The sequence below is a fragment of the Microtus pennsylvanicus genome, chromosome 13, assembly GCF_037038515.1.
Source record: "Microtus pennsylvanicus isolate mMicPen1 chromosome 13, mMicPen1.hap1, whole genome shotgun sequence".
NCBI classification, from domain to species: domain Eukaryota; kingdom Metazoa; phylum Chordata; class Mammalia; order Rodentia; family Cricetidae; genus Microtus; species Microtus pennsylvanicus.
Genome location: NC_134591.1, coordinates 40,867,492 through 40,888,221, shown reverse-complemented (window position 1 = coordinate 40,888,221; position 20,730 = coordinate 40,867,492). Strand labels below are relative to the sequence as shown.

General features: G+C 47.1%; 1 protein-coding gene across 2 annotated transcripts in view; it reads left to right on the top strand.

The window, feature by feature from the left end:
* Nucleotides 1-1,241: 1,241 nt before the first annotated feature.
* Nucleotides 1,242-20,730, top strand: part of C8a (complement C8 alpha chain) — a 74,649-nt gene continuing 55,160 nt past the window's right edge. The window contains exons 1-2 of one of the 2 annotated variants that reach the window (XM_075945086.1): nt 1,242-1,328; nt 20,044-20,139. In XM_075945086.1, the coding sequence (XP_075801201.1) occupies nt 20,063-20,139 (77 nt within the window). In that variant the 5' untranslated portion in view covers nt 1,242-1,328; nt 20,044-20,062. Of the gene's footprint in view, nt 1,329-19,984; nt 20,140-20,730 lie in introns of those variants that run through there. The other variant, XM_075945085.1, reaches the window with a different exon arrangement.

Genomic DNA, 20,730 nt, shown 5'->3' with positions numbered 1-20,730 from the left:
GCAAACTGCCAGCCATTTCCAGATCTCTTCCAAATGCTTGGCTTCTACCCAGCCCAGACCATGGAAATATAATAATGTTTCGGGCAGCTTCAAGGCAACCACCCGGCTATGTGCCTGCCTCCAGCACAGGGGGGACATTTTAGCATCCGGTCCAATGTCCAAATCTGTCTATTTGGCCACAACTGGGCATCTTTCCTTCATGTGCAAATTGCACTGGGCTCTGGGAATAACAGTAAATTGGCCTCCTTCTGGCTAAAGTCACATATCAGACCTGGAGAGCGGAAGGGTACCCAGTCCTTCACCACTGTGCTGCAGGCCCCGCCAGCAGCCTTGGCTCCGTGGAGCTGAAGCATTTCTGATCTGATGATCTCGCTCTGTACTCGGTGTCTTGACCATCTGTCAGCGATGCAGATGCCACACTGTGCTGGTTAACTTGAACAAGGGGTTGGGGAACAGGGCACTGGCTAGGAAAAGTGGAACTTTTTAAAAAAGTGAGTTAGAAAAGCCTATTTTTGGTGTACCCATAAAGGTCGTAGAGAGTGGAAATAGAAAATTCATCCATTATAGGTAAGCATGGTGGGGATTTTTATCCATTCATCGGTTTTATGATTGAGCCAGCCTTCCCCAGATACTACTAGATAGAGTAGGGAGCTGCTCTATCTGTATATCTGTCAGCATGCAATTATAAGAACTGAGATTTCCCTTGATGTTGGACAGAGGGAATTTCATACAGAGAACTGGCCCAACTCTGAAAGCCACAAGAAAACCAGAGGCTAAGTAAAAGCTAGAAGTCAGGAGCCTGGAGGTGTCAACACAGAATGGTGTTCATCAGTCTGAGATCTGGAAACATCCAGGGGAGACCAGAACCACGTGGCTGTTAGCCTGCATCCCTCCCCAGGGTTCCTAGAGAAGAGGGAGCCCGGCTTCTCCCTTTCTCCTCCTCCAGTCTCCTGGCAGTGCCTCCTACTCACCAAGCCAAGGCAGGCTCACCTGACAAAGGGACCTGGGATTAGCAGCCTCGAGTGACCAGTGAGGTATCTGTTGGACCAAAGGGCTCAGGGCGGGGTGAAGAACTGCTCCGAGGGTGACAGAGTAGAATGCAGCCCCACGTGATGACAGCATTGCCAGAGCAAAGAGCCCTGCATGAGAGCCAATCAAACAAACAGGACTAAACAGTCAAAACAGGGCAGCAAGGTCTTTCTGTGAATGAGGAGGAGTTAGGACAGAAGGTTGGAGAGGAACTCGCGTGAATCGGAGGGAAACCATATCATTTGAATGAAGCTAGGGAAAGCAGAGAAAACGGAGGGAGACTGCGTCAAAGCTTTCTGGTAAGAGCTTGGTCTCCCCAGGGAGAGAGAACTTCAGTCTGGTAAGAGGGTGCGTGTGTGTGCGCGCACACACGGGTACACATGTGGCGTGTATATGTGAGAATGCACGTATGTGTAGGGTTTTGAATGGTACTCAAGAGTTCAGACAAAGCCTGAAGTTTGGGGGAATTCTGCTGCAAAGGGTAGAAAGGGGTGATACAAGATACCCTATTCTCAACCCACCTCCTTCTATTCTATTAAACAAAGAAAATCTACACTTCATCCTAAATATCCACATTTTAATATTTACCCTGGATACCCAGGATTTGAGATATGCTTGCACCTCTCCACAGACAATTGCCTATGTTACTCTATCTAAGGGGGCAAACCTTTGTTTAGAGTTAGATTGTCTCTGGAAACCTTCACAGGAGACAGGAATCCCCAATCAGAATCAGAGTGTATCAGAGGACTGTACTTTGGGGTTGAAACTATGGTAATAACATCTGAGCTGTGGTGTAAAGACTCTGGGTGGGGGGGCATATGAAGATCCCTCTCTAGGTGACTGCTCCAAAAGGCAACTCTTAGAGTATCTACATAAACTGCTTAAAAATGGTCTGGTGACGTCATGATTGAGCACCCTATGATTTCCCCTAGCTGGGAAGAACACACCACCCTTCATGTCTACACAGTGCCTTGTACTTAAAACACAAAAATCAAAAGACACACAAATTGAGGGGGGAAGGAAAGCAGAATAAAAGATTTACTTATTTTTTAGGAGGGTTTCTTTCAAAAGCCTTGTGCTATCAGGAGAGACAGGGAGTCAATATCTGAGCATACTTCAAGAAGTTAACATGTGAGGGTATTTTAGGAAACTCACCATCGGCTGTGAGGAGGTTGCAAACCATACCACCCAGTTAACTAAAAGGTTCCCGAAAGATGATTCGGAGTGATTGAAAAATACCATCCACCATCCACCCCTACAGCCTGTCTCCTGATGTAAGAAAATGCATCATTCCATATTCCAACTGTAGCTGGTATCCTCTTCCTCCTACTTACCTGTAGTGGTTTGAATACGAATGTCCCAAGATAAGCTCATTAGTCACCAGGGAGTGTTGATATCAGTGAAAGGATTAGAAGGACCAGGAGGCGTGGCCTTGTCGGAGGAAGTGTTTCACTGGGGATGGGTTTTGAGGTTTCAAAAGTCCACATCAAGTCCAACTTTCTCTCTTCTTCCCTCCCTCCCTCCCTCCCTCCCTCCCTCCTCCCTCCCTCCCTCCCTCCCTCCCTCCCTCCCTCCCTCCTTCCTTCTTCCCTTCTTCCCTCCCTCCCTCCCTCCCTCCCTCCCTCCCTCCCTCCCTCCCTCCCTTCCTCCCCCCTGTCTCTCTTTGTCTGTCTCTCTCTCTCTACCTATGGATCAGGATGGAGAACTCTCAGCTCCTTCTCCAGCACCATGTCTGTCTGTATGCTACCATGATGCCCACCATGATGATAATGCACTAACGTCCAAGACTGTAAGCAAGCCACCAATTAAATGCTTTCTTTTATAAGAGTTGCCTTGGTCAATGATAGAACAGTGACTAAGACATTACAATTTTTTTTCTGTCAAAAATGTATCTTAAAAAAAATTCCTTCTTTCTAAAATGTATGATCTCATTCTTGGTCTGTGTGATTTAAGTGAATCTGACTTCACCCCTGGCTTCAGATTTGAGTCTTGATCGTTTCAGGAGTGAGCATGTCGTGTAAGTCAGTCTACTTGGAGGAATCGCAGCATTCAAGGTACCCGGGAGGGGTTTCTCCTGCTTTCAAAACAGGTTAGGACTCTGTAACAGCATATGGATTCAATAAGATGGAAATCATGTCTAATACTGGAGACATAGCCAACCACCCAGGGCTAGTGAAGTCATGGATCTCCGAGGAAAACCTGCCATTGTGACTTTTCTAAGCCAGCATAATTCTTAACTCCATTATAAACACTGGTCCTTATATACACAGATAAGTATAGTTTTCATTTCTCACCAAGGAAACTTTTTGTTGCAACAAATGGAGAACGTTACAGAACATCACAAGTGATCAGAATGCACAGGTATGGCACTTAGCCCCGGCAGATCACTTAGGAAGAGGGGACCAAAAAGGTGCAAGAGCCACAGGACCAGGGAGTTGGCTGTGAGATCGCATCTCCTAGGGAGGTCAGCAGCTACAACCATGAAGTCTCACCAGCATGACTGCCTCAACAGGAGCTGAACAAGAACAGCACCAATAGACATGCCAAAGTGGACAAAAGAAAGACCAGGAAGCCTCAACCTTAGAGAAAGAACCATAGGTAACTCAGGAATGCCGAGAGCAGGAGAAACACTCTTCCCCATGGAGGAGCACACCCGTTGGTTATCCAATGCCGAAACGGCCAGCCCTGAAAACATACACACAAGTAACATTATACAGACTGAGCAGGTTGTAGTGATGTATTTAGGAATATGCGTGTGTGAGAGAGATACACTCTTTTACTTACTTACATGTGTGTATTTGCTAAATGACAATTTAGAAAAAGGCCATGAGCTGAACAGAGCAAGGAGGGTATATGAGAGGGTTTGGAGGGACGGAGGCAGAGGAAGGGAGGGGGGTGATGTAGTTCTACCATAATCTCAAAAAAGAAAATAAATGCTTTAGAAGAAGAGTAGAGCTCACTTTTCCTCCTGTGATCCTGATATCCTGAAATGCTCCATTGCCATTGGTGTGGATACAGACAGAGTGGGAGCCATCAGCGGGTGCTCAAGTGTTAGGCCAAGAAGGGCTACAGTTCTGGAACTGTCGCTTAGGTCCCCAGCTACCTATGAAGAAGTAGTCTCTTTATTGAGAGGAAGAGTGCCTGTCTGCTGTACCCAGGGAGGGCCTTGCCAGGATCCTGCCGCCTACAGGTTGTCAATGGATCCAGGGGTCTAAGCCGAGCACCACAGCCTTCCCTGTCTCCCCACTTTCCTGCACCACTCCTACGTACACCTTCACACTGAGTCACCCCCTCAATACCTTGTCACCCTGCTCCTATGACAGCCAATTTGCATTTCCTTCCTCTGTGTCTTCTGAAGAAACTCCCAGCTTCCCTGACATTTGATAGAACCGGGGAAGCTGTTCCTACCTCAGCCTGGTAATGTATATGAGGAATAGATCATTTACTTACTCTCAGAGCAGATGGACTTTATAAGAAGAAGTAGTCTGTAACGCAGACATGGCTGGGAAGAATAAATCAAATATTTCTGTGTACTTAGGGGAAAAGGAATTATTTAAATGTAGCCTCCAGCTCCAGGTCCATTTACGGAACATGCAATTCTAGATCTTGACCACCAGGGGGCGAGCTAGGCCTATCTCTACAGTGGTTCTATTTTTAGAGGCTGATCCTTGCCTCAAGGAAAAAAAACCAAAGATCTAAGATTATAATACTTTTTTTTTTTTTAAAAATCGGACCAACTTATAAATTATTTGTGAGTCCAATAAAAGGCAATTATCAACATTTCCTACTATTTCAAGAGTAATATATTCTATGTTAGAAAAAGATTCAATTTATTCCTTGGCTATGATTCAGGTGACAGGAACTGCAACCAAAAGACACTGTTCTCCTGGCGGAAAGCTGGATGCTTGGGAGAGTGCTTGCAATAATAGAAGAAACCATTGTCTTCAAAGCTCCCCTCCTGTCTTCCCAGCCACTTGGGCAAACCATGCTCTTGCTAAGCACAGAGGTACGGCGTAATAGGTCTTGTGCGAACACAACCCTGTCTGTGGCATTCTGGGACCACGGAAATCCAAACAGACCAAACAACTGGAATCTGAAGAACTTGGAGGTGAGAGGCATTAGGTACGATTTGCAGACATGTTGCACACTTCTGGAACTCTAGGGGGTCAAGGTAGAGGCCCAGAATCGAGGAAAAGTGGATGGTTCTGCAAGGAAGGAGCCGGACACAAGGTTTGCCGTGAAGTCGCGAGGTGGGGGCAGCTCGGGCCCCATAGAAAGGGGTTTGGCCATTCAGTTCAGCTCGCCCTTACTTCTCTGTGTGTGAGCATGCGTGTTGATCTGACCATGTTCAACCCTCAGGCCTCACGTTCATCTCTGAAGCCCATTCTCCACTTCCTCCTTCCCTCTCCACCCACCTTCCTCAGCCTTTCTCTACGCCCAGGAAAGTTGAGACAGAAGAACCGTGGCCTGGACGGTGGGGTCAGGTTCCAGCTGGGAAGCGCCAGTGTGAGCTCCCAAGGTAAAGGAAGATGGCCGCGCATCTCTCCCGCCCTCCTCTCAATGTGCTGTGGATCATACATAGTCCCTGTATCTCCTTGCACTTCCCAGTGCCTTGACTTTGGACTGTGCCCAAAACACCTCTGGTGGTGATGGTTCCTTCTCTCCCTGGTCATGATCTCACCTTACAGATCGTCTCAACCCTGTCCACACCTCCCCAAAAGGTCCTGTTCCTAATCATTCCCCATTTGAATCTTGTGTGTGAACTATTTTCCACCAAGGCCCGACTTTTATATTATCTTGTTGTAAATACTTATTTTTTGTCTTATTTCAAAAAGGAACTTACAAATGTTTAACAATATACTAAGTGGAAATCTTGTGAGTTTTAATAATGAGAAAACACGCAGAAAGGTATAACCTGGAAGTAATGGGAAAACAAAGACAGTTGCCTGGTGTCGCAGCCTCTCCTCGAGCGTCGCAAGACACAAACAGAGCCCCTTGTTTTCCCAGCGCCCAGATAAAGCATAGCATCAATTCAGTTCAGAGTCTATAAAACACAACTAACCCAATTACCATGCACACATCCACCCGCGTGGAGCCAGGAGCCTTGGCAGAGTCTCTTTGTTATAATGAAGGGCCTTGTGTAGATAGCACCAGGAGGAAGAGGCACGCTGGAGGGGATGGCTGTGCAGTCTCTCTTGGCAAAAGGGACAGAAGGTGCCCTGGGAATCCTAGAATAGTATCCCATGCCTCCCACCAAGGCAGCTGCAGGCAGCAAGTCTCGCGGTATCAGCTGCGATGCTTGCTGGACCTACACCCAGTACCCACGATTGGCAAAGCCAACCAGCAGCTTATTGGCATCTCTCTGCCTCTCTTTCTGCCAACCCTCAGCCTCCTTCAACGCCTCTAGTCCTCCTCAGTGCTCTAGTTACTCGGGTTTTCACTCCGTCGTGATTTTTGTCTGCAGACAATCCCAGGTTGCTGAGGGTGCCCATTCTACCTAAGGGCCACTTTCTGAATAGCCGACCTCCCTTCTGCATCTAATAACTGGATTGTCCTGTGTCCTCAGAGGGCGCCATGGCTAGCCACTTGTCATTGGGTAGAACTGACCGTGTGTGGCTACAATGACAACAGCCTTGGGTAAGGTTGCCTACCCTCATGTGACTGATGGAACCAAAGTGCTAACTGCTCGTCATGGTGGCACAGAGGCTGTGGTATGGGCAGTGGGTTTCCTCTGGCAAAGGAACACTGACCTTTTGCACTGAACATTTGGACTTGAGAAACAGGGCGTTATCCTTTTCATAAAGACGGCTGCATGGCTGAGAAGGCCTGCTGATTTTGCTTGATTAAGGTTCCCTAGACATCTCTCCATGGCTCAGCTCTCTGTAAAGGCTGGTCTACTCCAGTCTAGACAGCAGGACCCAGATGGGGGAGGGGGTGGGGGGTGTCTGCAGAGCAAATGTTGGAGAAGAGAAAAGTAACCAGCGAGCTGAACCACCGGCTCAGGACCTGGGTGGGGAGAGCCCTGGGTGGAGTCCTCAGAGGATGCTAGCCGAATACAGTTGGCAGTCTGGAGAGTGAATGTCTCTGGGAAGGACTTCCCCAGAGAGTTCAGCAGAGATTCATGATGGCTGAACTAAGGTCCTAATTCTGCCGCATAGCCATGGATGCCCTAGGACAAACCTGATGACTGCGCTTGCTTCTGAGGCTATGAAATGTGGACAGGGAGCTCTGCCTTAAGGAGCTGTGGTGTGAAATAATGTCCCCACGCTGAGGAATTCGGAGTTTTATGATGACAATTGTTGTGGAGTGGGGGAGGGGCTGGGAAGGGGAGGGGGAAGTGGGATGGAGTCTGAGGCTGCTGACCTGTTTTCTAACATTTGCACCATGACTTGGGCTCCCAACAACTTGAGAGAAAAGCGACCCTTCAGAGCAATCCCGGGAAGCCAAGTTACCCATGATGAGGCAGCCAGAGCGGCTCAGGAAGCTGGGGTATTAGACAAGCAGAGGCCAGGGCTGTGTTTGTGCCTGCGCTTCCTGCAACCTCACTTGGCTGTGGGTTGAATAATCTATTGTGAGGCCCAGATTTGAAAATAAATTTTTTAAAAAGGCAGCCATACAAGAACAGATAACAGTTCTCCCCAGGGGCACAGCAGGCTGGAAAGGGTTTTCTTGCGTGAAGGCAGGAGGATGGCTCAGTCCGTCATAGCGTAACCCTGCCTCTGAAAATCCTGGCGGGGTGAGGGGAAACCCAGGCAACCTTGACCTCCTAGTCCAGTGCACTGGCTCTTACAAACCCCCACTCCCTCCCCATGGTTCTCTGAGAGCTTTTGTTCAGGTGAGGATGGAGTTCCACCTGTACTATCCAGTCGAGGAAGGCCACAGAAGGCAGATTAAGCCTGGTCTTTTTTCTTTTTCCTTTCTTTCTTTTTTTTTCTGGCTGGGGGAAGATGCTGTTCCCCTTCAGCCTAAGGGGCCATCTCTCTGGCAGGAAGGAGGGAGCCCCTACTCAGCTTTGCTGCCAGGGCAGGCAGAGGCTGAATTATCTCGCAAGAGCAATTGAAGCCTACCTCGGCTGGAGTCAGTGAGGTTGTAAAATCACTTCCCTGAGGCGCTCCGGCACCCAATTTGGAGATGAGTGGGGATTTACATGATTCAAGGGAATGTTTCTTCCCTGTGTTGGGGCTCAGTCGGTCGTGAAGGGGGATATGTAAGCAAAGCTCAGGCGGCTGTGTGGGAGCCTCGTTCTCATTTGGAGGGGCTGGCTGAGTGGAGGCCAAAAGGGCTGCAACTTTTGGGGGGAGGGTGCTTCAAGGTGGGGTGCAGCCGCTCCACTGTGACCTTCGGAGCTCTCTCCCCATTGGGGTTCAGGCAGATATATAATGAAACGTCTCAGTCTCAAGCCACCATGAAAAAGATACCCAATTTACTGAAAAGTATTATGGGCTGTGCCCTATCTTGTCTCTTTTCTTAGTAATTCCTCCCTAGATCTCTACAAGACTTCTAAGAAGGAAGTCCTGTCACCCTCATGTACACAGGGGGAAACTGAGGCTCAGAGGAGTGATGAGTCTAAGGAGGTGTTACTCCATCTGCTTTGCTCTTAAATCACCAGATTTCATCCACAGGAGAGCACACTCCAAGGTGGTGGTAAACCTTTTGGTGTGTGTGTGTGTGTGAAGCAGGCTTACATGCACCACACCATGCGTGGGGGGGGGGGGGGGTCAGAGAACAACCTTAGGTCTCTCCATATTCTTTGAGACAGGGTCTCTTGCCATTTTTTTTTCTGCTGAATATGGCAAGTTAGCTCTCCCTCAGGATTCTGGGAGTCTCCTGTCTCCTCGTTCCATCTTCCTGCAGGAGAACTGGGGTCGCAGATGTCGCTGCTCACATGTCCAGCTCTCGTGTCAGTTCTGGGGATTCCAACTCATGACCTCATGCTTGCAAGACAAGCATCTTTACCTACTGTGCCTTTTCCTGCCTAGGCAAGACTTCTGACAAGACTGGCCAGGTAGACGAAAGACCAGAGAAGCAGGGTGGCGTGTTCTCTCCTGCTGAAAATGGATGGAGCCGAATGAACAGGCTCAGCAGTGGGTAGACCAGAGTTCAAATCCTGATTCTGGCCCTTCTTGGCTCTGTGTTGTGTGAACCTCTTCTCACCTGAGAAACAGGGTAAATAGCCACCCAGCGGCTGCTCTTTTCAATGAGCACAGAGAGACAGGGACAGACAGATGTTGCCTTGCTGTCACTGGGAGCATGGAAGCACAATGTTCTTATCAACCTGCTGTTGAGACTTGGATGAGCTGCATGCAGAACACCTCTACAGAGGCAGGCATGGAGAAAGCATTCAGAAAATCCCAGTTACTGCTGCTGTAATCAACAGTTTTAATTCTGGCAGTAATACTGCTGATTCCACTTGACTAACAATCTTTGAGGGTTTTTGTAAGCTCCGAGACTCGTAGGCTTAAATTATGTATACTGATATCATTGGGAGTTTGTCTGCTGCAAGAACCAGGTACACACACACAATACATTGGCGCAAAGCATGGAGGAAGAACCTCAACGGAAAGGGAGCCATCTGGAGACCTGTGCTGTGCTTGCGGTTGTCAGTGGCCGGGTGTGAATGCACGGTGAAGTGACAGCAATGAGGACAGCAGTGGCATTTGCAGGGAGAGAGAACTACAAACTGCTGCAGGGTTATTGCACACCTCAAACTAGGGCCACAAACCAGACGTGGCTTTCATTCTTCCCTGGACAGTGCTTCCAGCTAGGCTCTACCATTAAATCAACTTTCCTGTGTCTGACTAGTAATGCCACGGCTCTTTGGTCACGTTGAGTAGTGAGGGTAGATTCAGTCTTGTATTTTAGCTATTTGTCTTAGCCAGATGACTCCATGGTCCCCACTAATATTGGTTGGTTGGCTACTTCAGCAAGACTCCTGCCTTTAGGAACCAGGAGATGAGCTGGGTGGTGGTGGTGCACACCTTTAATCCCAGCACTCGGGAGGCAGAGGTGGGTGGATCTCTGTGAGTTCGAGGCCAGCCTGGTCTATAGAGTGAGTTCCAGGACAGGCTCCAAAGCTACACAGAGAAACCCTGTCTCGAACACCCTGCCGCCAACCAACCAACCAACCAACCAACCAACCAAACAAACAAACAAACAAACAAACAAACAAAAAAGAGTAATCCAACAAACAGAAATGAGTAGGGGGAGAGAGGAAAAAGGATCCATCTTTGTCTTTTCTGCCCAACTCAGCTCTGCAAATACAAGTGCACATTTTCCATCCTATAGATGTGTGTGCAGGGCTCGAGGGCTGTCGCAGAACTGTAGTCAGTAAATTAAAAGCATTTGCAGTAAGAAATTTCACAATGTTGATAACAGCATGCTATAATTACCGCCGGTAATTACCTATTACTAACACTTAGGCAGTGCCCACTAAGTGCCAGGCACCTTTCTAAGTGCCTTCCACACATTAAATCAGCATCATCTGCTCCTCCAGAAAGAGAATGTAGACAGCTTTTTGATAGCCATGCCTTTGTGAGGATTTATTTACTTTTTATTTTATGGGTGTGATTATTGTGTCTGCATGTATGTCTCTGTACCACAATTCCCTCGGAAGCCGGAATCCCTTGAGAGTCATGAGCCCTCACATGGGTGCTGGTACTCGAACCCTAGTCCTTCGGAAGAGCAGCCAGCACTTTCGATTGCTGCCCCAGGCCTTCTTTGCAGTACCATTATATTCATGCCTTTCTATTGTGCCTTCCCACATTGATCCTGGGATTAGTCTATGTAGGAAAGAAGCCCTGGCTAAATGCCCGACTGAAGAGCATCTGTATATATAAGGAAAGGCTGTATATATAAGGCTGTATATATAAGGAGAGACCAGGGAAGGCAGGGAGTGGGGTTTTAGTCTCAGCTGAGCTTTCTGCTAAGTGAAGCCCCGAAGCCCATTAGCATCCTTTGTTGGCTCTTGATATAAAGTCAGCACCCCAACCACTGGACACAGCAGCGAAACAGAAATAGTTATTTCGGCAAAAGTGTGCAAATCCCTTGGACCGTTTTGGTGAGAGACTTTTTGTGATCAGTGAGAAAAGCTCAAGCGGTGATGGCGAATCTGTGAGCTTCATTCACTCATTTATCAGCCAGCATATTGACTGCCAGGCTGGGTTCATGGTGCTGGGACACAGCAAGGAAGGGAGATGATGCTTTGTCATTTATTGCAAAGTATCATCTTCCCTAATGCTGCACTGACGAGATCAGCAGTAACCTCTAAATGTGCCATTTCTTGTTTTATAGCTTACTATGTATTTTCCTCATCTAAATCTGGTATGACTGTTTTTGCTATGCCTCAAACAGGAACCATAGGTAGACTTTGAAGTCAGTCTAACTTGATCTCAAATTCTCTCTTCCTTCTTCAATTCTTCTTTGAACCTTGGTTTCTCTGTATGTGGAAAGGGTTTCCCACCTAAAGCTACCACTTGGGTTATGGGAAGACTGTGCTCGATAATGTCTGTGCCTTTCTTTCTGCCTTCAGAGATTGGGTATCTGCAGCCAGTTCACGACAACCTTCATCACAGAGCATGCCATAGGTGGTCTAGACTTTTTCTCTTGCTGGGAGAAAACACTCTGACCAAAAACAGCTCTGGGAAGGGCGGGGTTTGTTTGGTTTACTCCTGCACATCACAGTCTGTCACTGTGGGAAACCAGAGCAGGAACTTGAAGTAGAAGCAATGAAGAAATACTGTTTACTGGTTCCCTCGGGGGGTCATGTCCAGTGAGCTTTCTTATACAACCCTAGACTCTTTGCCCAGGGAATGGTGCTGCCCACTGGTCTGGGACTTCCTCCATCAATTAACCATCAAGACAATCCCCCCCAAACATGCCCACAGGCCAGCAGGATCCGGGCAATATTCCTGTTCCCTTCTCAGGCTGCAGCAAGCTAACAGTTAAAGCTAACTAGGGCAATGGGCATCTGCTCCAAACCCTTCCCTACTTTCTAGGACTCAGAGGTGGGTCTGACGATACCGAGTCCTCTGCGCGTGTGTCCTGATTTCCAGACCCTTTGCTTTGGAAGACTGAGTCATGACCCTCACCCACAGAGCTCCGCCTAAGGTTGTCATGAATATTGATGGCCTCGGTTACACTTCCCAGCTGGCCTGGGAGGCAGGTGGCCTTAGTCTCATTTTTACAGTCAAGATACTCAAGATACCCAAGACTCAAAGAGGGACTTATGCAAGGTTACAAAAAAACAAAACAAAACAAAACAAACACAAACACTGAGTAGCCTAGCATGCTTTGCTTTGCAAACTTGGTATTACACCTGCTGTCTTTAGCTACATGAAGGTTCTGCGTACTGCCTTCCTGCTCTATTGCCCCTCACCCCACCCTGGGCATTGTACTGTCTTACAAAGAAGCTGCTGACACGAAGCCTAGAGCATTACCAAAACACGGAGCCGGCACATTACTGTTTTTTTTTTCCTTGCAATCGTGTTCGTAGATGGCATTAACACTCGTCCAGGAGCTGTTGAAATCCACTCAGCTAGAACCCTGATGGGTGAGAAGTGGACTAACCAAATTTGTTTACATTGGGCTAATCCGGTGCTGTCTCTCACTCCACACAGCCTGGCTTATGAGTGAGGAGCAAGTCTAATTATAGATAGACAGCCCAGAGTGCCTCACGGGAAGACAAATGTTAAATAAAAGTATTCAGAGAGACGTGAATGGCTTAAAATGTGTGTGTGTGTGTGTGTACTATGTGTATGATGTGATTATATATATTATATATATATATATATATATATATATATATATATATATATTTATTTTTTTTCCCTCTGCCGGCTTTACAGTTCTAAAAGGGATTTCCTAGCTCAGGATATACACAATCCTGAACACTTAGACAAAGAAAGAGTAGCGGTGAGCTAGCTCTCAGGTGTGAACACTGAAGCTCAGAGAAGTGAATGAAAACATTTAATGTGCTCCAGGCTCAGGCTGGCGTGAGGATGAGGCCCCTGACTCCAGAGTGTCTGGATCCTTCCGGTCCTTCTCCCCAGAAAGACTTCTCATTGTGTGGCAGGGGCACAGCCTTTGGGCCTGCTAGTCAGTCTCAAAGCTGGTCTCTCTGTCCCCAGCCTCAGTCCCCCCTACCCCAGTGCATCCTCTGTGGCTCTTGGAGGGCAAAGTGCCATCTTTGATGGCAGAGTTTCTGTTTTTCAAGGCTGTCCTCATATCCTCAGGGGCAGCGTTCACCTCAGTCGTCATACAAAGGCACATGCACCAAACCACAGTCCCTTTAATAAGAATCTCGTCTGTGCTGCCGTCTCTGCTCATGTATGGTCTGCTTCTACCCATGTAGCAGGGATAATCCCTCCTTGGCTGGACTCCTGGCTTTACCAATGTGACTTCCTTTGTCTAGAATGTCGAGAATGTTCTACTTTTTTCTTTGTCTAAAAAACAAAACTGGCCGGGCGGTGGAGGCGCATGCCTTTAATCCCAGCACTCGGGAGGCAGAGGCAGGTGGATCTCTGTGAGTTCGAGACCAGCCTGGTCTACAGGGCTAGTTCCAGGACAGGCTCCAAAACCACAGAGAAACCTTGTCTCAAAAAACCAAAAAATAAATAAATAAATAAATAAATAAATAAAAAATAAAAAACAAAACTGCATCAAACAATTTCCTAGTCCTCTTCCCATGTCTCCCCTAAAGTCCAGTCACACATATTCCCCGGATCACAGATACCCCGAGCTCGGTGCTTGCTGTGGATCCCAGCCACAGGACCCTGTGACAGGCAGGGGCGGTGCCTCTCATCTCTAGTGCCCACCAGCATTTAACTCCAGCCCTGGATGGGGTCAGTGTAATAGCTGACCCATGGCCACGTGCAGTCCATCCCTGAGTGTGTTAGGGTGGGGAAGGGAACTGGCTTGGTCAGGCCCCTCAGGACTCATCTTCTGAGTGATCAGTCCATTCGGTCATTATTGGCCATGCCTTAAAGCTTATGATACATAGCTTTGCACATGCAGAATACGTGTGCTGCACATGGGTATACATACGCATATTTGCCTATGTGTGGGGTCCACATGTATGTGAGGGTTAGTGCACATGTCAATGTACATACAAAGGTCAGAACTTGACATGCAGTGTCTTCTTCAACTGTTCTCTACCTTATTGGGGCCAAGTCTCTCACATAAGCCCTGAGCTCACTGGTTTGACTAGTCCACTGAGCTAGTTTGCTTCGGGCATCCCTAGCCTTGGTCTCCTGAGCACTAAGATTCCAGTCAGACCACCACGCAGCCCAACATTTACATGGGTGCTGGGGATCTGAACTCTGGTCCTCATGCTTGCGTAGGCGTAGTCAGTGCTTGGGGAGCCATCTCTAGAGCCCCAAGCCTGTGGTGTTTTCGAGAGCACGGTCAGCTCATGCTGACAACACACAGATGCTGAACAGAAATGCAGAAATGGCGCATACAGTTTGGGTCACTCGGTCAGATCCTCGGCAACCCTCACATTGTCTCCTATCGCTCTGGGATCTGACTGAGAGCACAGCCCCACCTGAATGAATGGTCCCCAGCGGGGGCTTCTGAAGCAGCACAACTTAACAGAAGAAGTGAAAGGAATACCAAGAGGATGTTCCAAAGGACCACCAGCTTTGGCCAGGGCCACTTAGAATGCTGAATCCCTTCCTGGAGAATTTAATTCTACTGTAATGAGCCAGACACTGACTCCTTACCCCACATCCTTAAATGCAAATACAAAGCTCTCCTGGAAGTAGGTAGCAGTAGGCACAGATTAGCCTCTCCAGTGCACAGCTTTTGATCGAGACCAATTACTTAACCCAGCCCCATTTCGTTTCCAGTGGAAAACCTATTGCTAAGGTCTTTTGGCTACAGCCAGGAACTGGTGAGACAATCAGGAAGAAAACTGATATAATAGACAGGGGATCTACAGGAGGAGAGAGGAAGTAGGAAGGCAGTGGGCGGGACATGTTCATTTACTGCCTGCAGACTGTGCCAGGAACTGGGTTGCGTATTCTGGAGGCTTGTGCATCGAGAAATTAGTATATTTTGGTATACGTTCACCCACAAACCTCACCAGTAGCACCAGTGAACCCCCACATAAAGCTGTGTGCTTGATGATCCACACTGATTCCAGGTAGTATGGTCCTGGGAAAAAGCATACTTGCTGCAGCCATTGTGAGGCTGAGGTTATCATTCTAAGTCCTTCCCCCCATAAACCCCCGAGGTACTTTCGGAACCTAGGCAGAGATTGGGGTGGGACCCGCTCTCCCTGGCCTTGGAATTATTATTCCAGGTCTTTCTGGAAGCATCTGGCTTCTGGGGGACTCAGTCTCGGTCCAAGGTGCCTAGGTGTGAACTTCCCATATTCTACCCTCCTCTGACGGTTTCTTTGGCAGCCCCATGCTCTCTGCCCTCCCCCCGAGCCTCTGTGCTCGAAGGAAATCTCCCATGCATATAAATGAAGAAAAATAGATACAGAGACTGGGAGTCACTGTTTCAACAAGGCAGAAACAGCTGTTCAAAGTGCCCGGCTGTGAGCAGATTCCCTCATTTGGTGTTTAATCTTGTCCTATTAGGAAAACATTATTCTTTTATCTGTTTTACGGGTGATGAAGCCAAGGCGAAGAGATAGTACCTGGTGAGCAGCGCTTTCTGGCCTAATGCTGTGGTCTTCCTACCCCAGGGAATCACTTCCTTTCATATTAGGTATGCAGATTCAGATCTCCTATGTGATTGCACAACTGCGGGCCCAGTTTGGAGAACTTTTAAAGGCTTACCAGCGAGAGCATGAGCCCAGATATCATGACTGCGGCTGCATGAGGCAACCCGGGCCATGCTCTGTTCTGTGGCTATAACTCACAGGCTGATTTCAATAGTGAAGAGTGTTTTCATGAGACAGGCGATGCATTTTCAAAATGAATTACCGTCTTACTGTTGATTCTGCATAACCGTTTACAACTGTCACTGACAGCCGGATGCTACAATTAAGGTGAAATTCGAATATGCAAACCTAACATAATTTTTTGGCATTCTCCATTCATCTTAGAAAATTTTGGCTGAAGCAGATGGGGGCCCCCACCCCAGTTCTCTACACACATTCTCTCCTAGAGGTGTAGCACAATTCCATTGGCCTCCCCACATCTCCTCTTTGACATATGGTCTCTTAATGTGTTCAAGGTTTGCTTTGGAATTTTTGTCACCCCTGCCTCAGCTTCCTGGATGCTGAGATTATGGGAGTGTGCAATTCTATATAGTCCCAAATCTCTTTTTTAATTTCATCCGTGATCCATTTTATTTTGACTCCTTTGCTTCTAGAAATAATACTCATTTCTGCTAATGCATAATAAATGGAGAAGGGGTTCAGACTTGGTGCTGGAAGATCTAGCCTTAGCCTGGCATGGCACCTGATAGTTGAACAACTAGACCTAAACAATTCCAGGTTCAGTGATTGAAAGAGTCTATACATTCATGATTCAGACTCATTCTGTGAGGGATTGTAGCTGATCTGTTTTATTGAAACCTTGGTGTCTTCATCTCCAAAACTACATTAGGGTTCCTGGCATTGCAAGGCTGCTGTGAGGATTGGGGTTCTGGGAGGTGGCAGGTACAGGGCCTGGTACTTCATAGTTCTCAATTATTCTGACTTCCAGAGAATTCTGGAATTGGGGGTTAGCAAGATAGCTCAGTAAGTAAAGGAGCTTGTTGTAAAAGGCCCGAATTGAACTTTCAGGACCCGTGGTAGGAGGAGAGAACTTCTTAAATTTGTTCTCTGACTTCTGTCTTGTGCTGTGGCATGTGCTTGTGCACACACACACACACACACACACACACACACACACAGAGAGAGAGAGAGAGAGAGAGAGAGAGAGAGAGAGAGAGAGAGAGAGAGAAGATTATTTTGAAGGTAAAATGATAAAATGTGAGTATCATGAATACCATCTATTTTAATGAATCACTTGATAACCATGCACCAATAGTTCTTGTTGAAGAGCCAGTACTGAGTGACATGGGAGATTATAAGGAAAAATCAGGTATAGACCTTACCCTAGGTAAGGTTTACTTTCCAGAGAGCCTCCACACCCTAACCCTAACTCTAACACAATAGAGAAAAATTGAAGTGCTCTTGTGTGGTTCTGCTTCTTCCCCAGGATCATCGGTGCATTGATCCATGACAGTGAGGGGGACAGAAGTGGTAAACAGGGTTCAGACAGCTGTGGATACCATGGAGACAGTCCTCTGGGATCAACTCAGCTTTATTCCAGAGGACAGAAAACATATGGGACTGGGGAGCCTGAGGATAACCCTAATTTACGTTCAGTGGCACACTCCTGTCCTAAGACTGGGTTAGGGGCAGCAAGGTCCTACAGCAAAGCTCCTAGCGTAAATCTTAGTTACCATATATGCAGCAGGGGAAAAGCTTCTAGCAGGAAACTGTGTGGAGAGTCACCCTAGAGATAACTCAGGTACCCAGGTTTAGAGACAGCTTTCAGATGAGGTCAGTCCTCCAGGCCTAGAGATATTCTGTAGACAGGGGCAGGGAGAGAGCGGGAAGTCTTGCTGAGGGCGTGGGAGTCGTCATGTTGTCGATAGACTGCAACCTCTGACCAGCAAGGCCCTTCCAACACTCTTGCCATGTTTATGAGGCTTAGACAACAAGGCAACAACTTCTAATTGAAGCCACCTGACAGAATCCATGCTGGTCTTGACTTGGAGAAGCCTCTTGACAGAAAGATGGGGGATGGCTGAAGATGGTTCTGGCAGAAGAGGCAAGAAGAACAATGTCACTACAGTGGAAAGTGAGAGGCCGGCAGGAGAGACCTAGATTATACCAGAGGGACACTAAAATGCTTGAGGTGGGTTAAGGATACAAAGTTGGGTGGGATCCTGTTTAGGGAGGAGTTTATACTTTTGATTCATAGACAGCTGGGAGCCACAGAAGACCCTGGAGCAGTAGAGCAGTATCAGATTCCATTTTCTTGAAGATGAGGTCAGCCCTGATGTGGACAGAGGAGAAATGCGGCCCCACCAGGAGTCAGTTTAGATTTCGTTGGGGTGGGGGGAACAGTTTGTGATAGTGTGGGTAAAGCAAGAAGGGGGAAACATTACAGAGAAAGGCAACATAATTTAAATGCCAACATTGGAGGATGTGGGGGACAGGTGACTAAGGCCTGTCAGGAATCCTGAATGTCACTGAGGTTTGGGGTAAGGAGAATGAATAGTCACCTAGTAAACCTCAAGAGGGAGTTGTTCTGAAAAGAACATGTCATCATCACATACACATAAAAAGAAGAGAGACCCAGGACTCCAAGGAAGAAAAAGGCAGGTCAGACTCTTGTAGACAGTGTTTCCCACATAAGTTTTATTGACACTTAGGGTCAGATGTCTTTGTTTATAGTGTTATAGTGGGGATCCCTGTGCATTGTGGGATGTTTAGCTACATCCCTTGACTCTATCTACTGGATACCTGTAGCATGGGGGCAATCACAAGCATCCTTGGGCATTGCCAAGTGACCAATGACATACCTACTTAGAAGACAGTGTTTGGGGAGGTCTGTTCCCCCATAAAGAAATCTATGAAAGTGGTTGGGGACCCTGAGTTCCAGTCCCAGGGAAATCTGCATGTCTGAGACAGGAACTTTTCATAAAATGGATTTGGGGGGTTAGGAGAAAGGTGGGGTCCAGATACAGTACTCCAAGTGTTCAGATGTAACACCCCATCTCCACATATGTAGACACAGTACAGAAAATACCAACTTGGCTTCTGGTGCAAAAAAGAAGAAAGGAAAGTTTTCAAATGATGTATACACTCGGAAGAACTGTGGCTAAGAAGACCTCGGCCTCAGAACCGAAGAGAAGTGGGAGACAGACAGACAGACAGACAGACGCAATCTTAGGGTCCTTCCAGCATCCAGAGCTGGGGCTCACATCTGCCAAGTTTTGCCTAAACCCCTGAGAAGTGGAAAGGAGGAACTACTGGCAGCCTTGCTGGAGTTTCCATATATGAGTCAGATGTACATTTCTCAGGCATTCAAGCTGGTCATTGTGTCTCCCTATGAGGTCAGTAAAGACACAACTGGCTAATCCTAAGACCAATTTACACCTCTCCAAACATAGCAAGACAACGGCACATCCTTGAGCCAGCTAGTTAACTGACCTGAGCTCCCTCTTCAATGGCAGTATGGACTTAGTACTTTTCATGTGGCAGAATTCTTGATCGGAGACTAAATATAAGACTTGAAGTACCTATCACTTAGTCGTATTTAATAGCTTTTGACTAGCTGCTCGTTTATCTTCTGTCCATCTCTATTTACTTGATTTAATTTATGTCTGGAAGAGTGGGAGATTATATCCAGGTCTGGCACCGGCAGTGCAGATGTGTTGGCCATGATTGGCATTATCATTCCAGAGAGAGTTTCTCAAGATGTATATTTAAGACATCTGGTCCCCTTGAGACAATAAATAGGCTGGATCTTGAGGACACTCAGTTGTTGAATTGAGAGCGGAAAGTCCAGTGAATCTCATGCATTCTCAGATGTTTGGTAATGTGTAGCAGAACCTCCATGAAACTGTTAATATTCTTGTACTTTCCCAGATGCCTGCATCTGAGCTGATGTTCTAGGTGAGCCTTGAGCCTTGCTGCTGCCTTGAACAACAGACTATTCTGACCTCAGGAGCTCCAAGAGCCAGTGGGAAACACTGGGTCTCTGGCAACTGCATCTTGCTTTTGCATTTTGTCTGTCTCTGGAAAGAAAACTCTTTACTGAACTGATTTTGGTTAAATATCACCTTTTCTTAGCCACGTGGGGATTTCCCAAAACAGGGCTAAAGGGCTTGGGGCCATTTTGAAGGTGTTTAGCTAATCGATACCTTGGTTACTGGTTAATCACATTGAATGGGAACTGAGGAACTTCTGATCATTTTAAACCTCTGATAGGTGTTGGGGGTTCCAGCCTGGAGATTTCTGCAACTTCTAAAGTAGGCTATTTTCTGCTTTTGTATCAATGCTAGATGGTGACTTCTGGATAAGATGCTTGTCGTCATTCTCTTTGGCTTGTCTTTGATGTCATGGCATCCCTGGGTAACTGCACAAGAGAAGGTGAACAAGTAAGTGGGCTCTTCTGCTGGGGGACAAAGATACTGTGATGTTGGCAGTAGGCTGTGTTGTCGTGGAACCTCTTTTCAATACTATTGCAATCCAGTAAAGGAGTTGGAACAGGGGAAAAGCCAGTTAGTACTAGTCTGGTGTGTCTAGCTGGGAATGACCACTCTAGTCCTCGGCAGCAATCCAGACCGAATCATTCAGTCTCTCTGATTCTTGGTTTTCCTCTGTAGACTGAGACTTAAAATACCTCGTCTCTAATAGTTAATGTAGGTGTAATCAAATCCTGGACTTAAAATTTACTCTGCATACAGTAGGCATTTAATAAGTAGTATTTTTCTCAAGCAATGTGAGGCATTTAGCCTCCACTTCATTATATATAAAAAGAAAATGGTAAAAATCTATCTCACCTTACACAGGTTGGCAGGATATATATAGATAATATTTGCAAATATTTTTCTGGGGGAAAACAAGAAACCATAGAAGAGACTCAGCCATGTCATTCTAAACCTTTGCTCTGGGCTGATAACAGAGGGAATATTTTCCCATGTCGGTTGCATTTTGCCTATTCGTTTCCTGAGATTTCCAATCTGGCT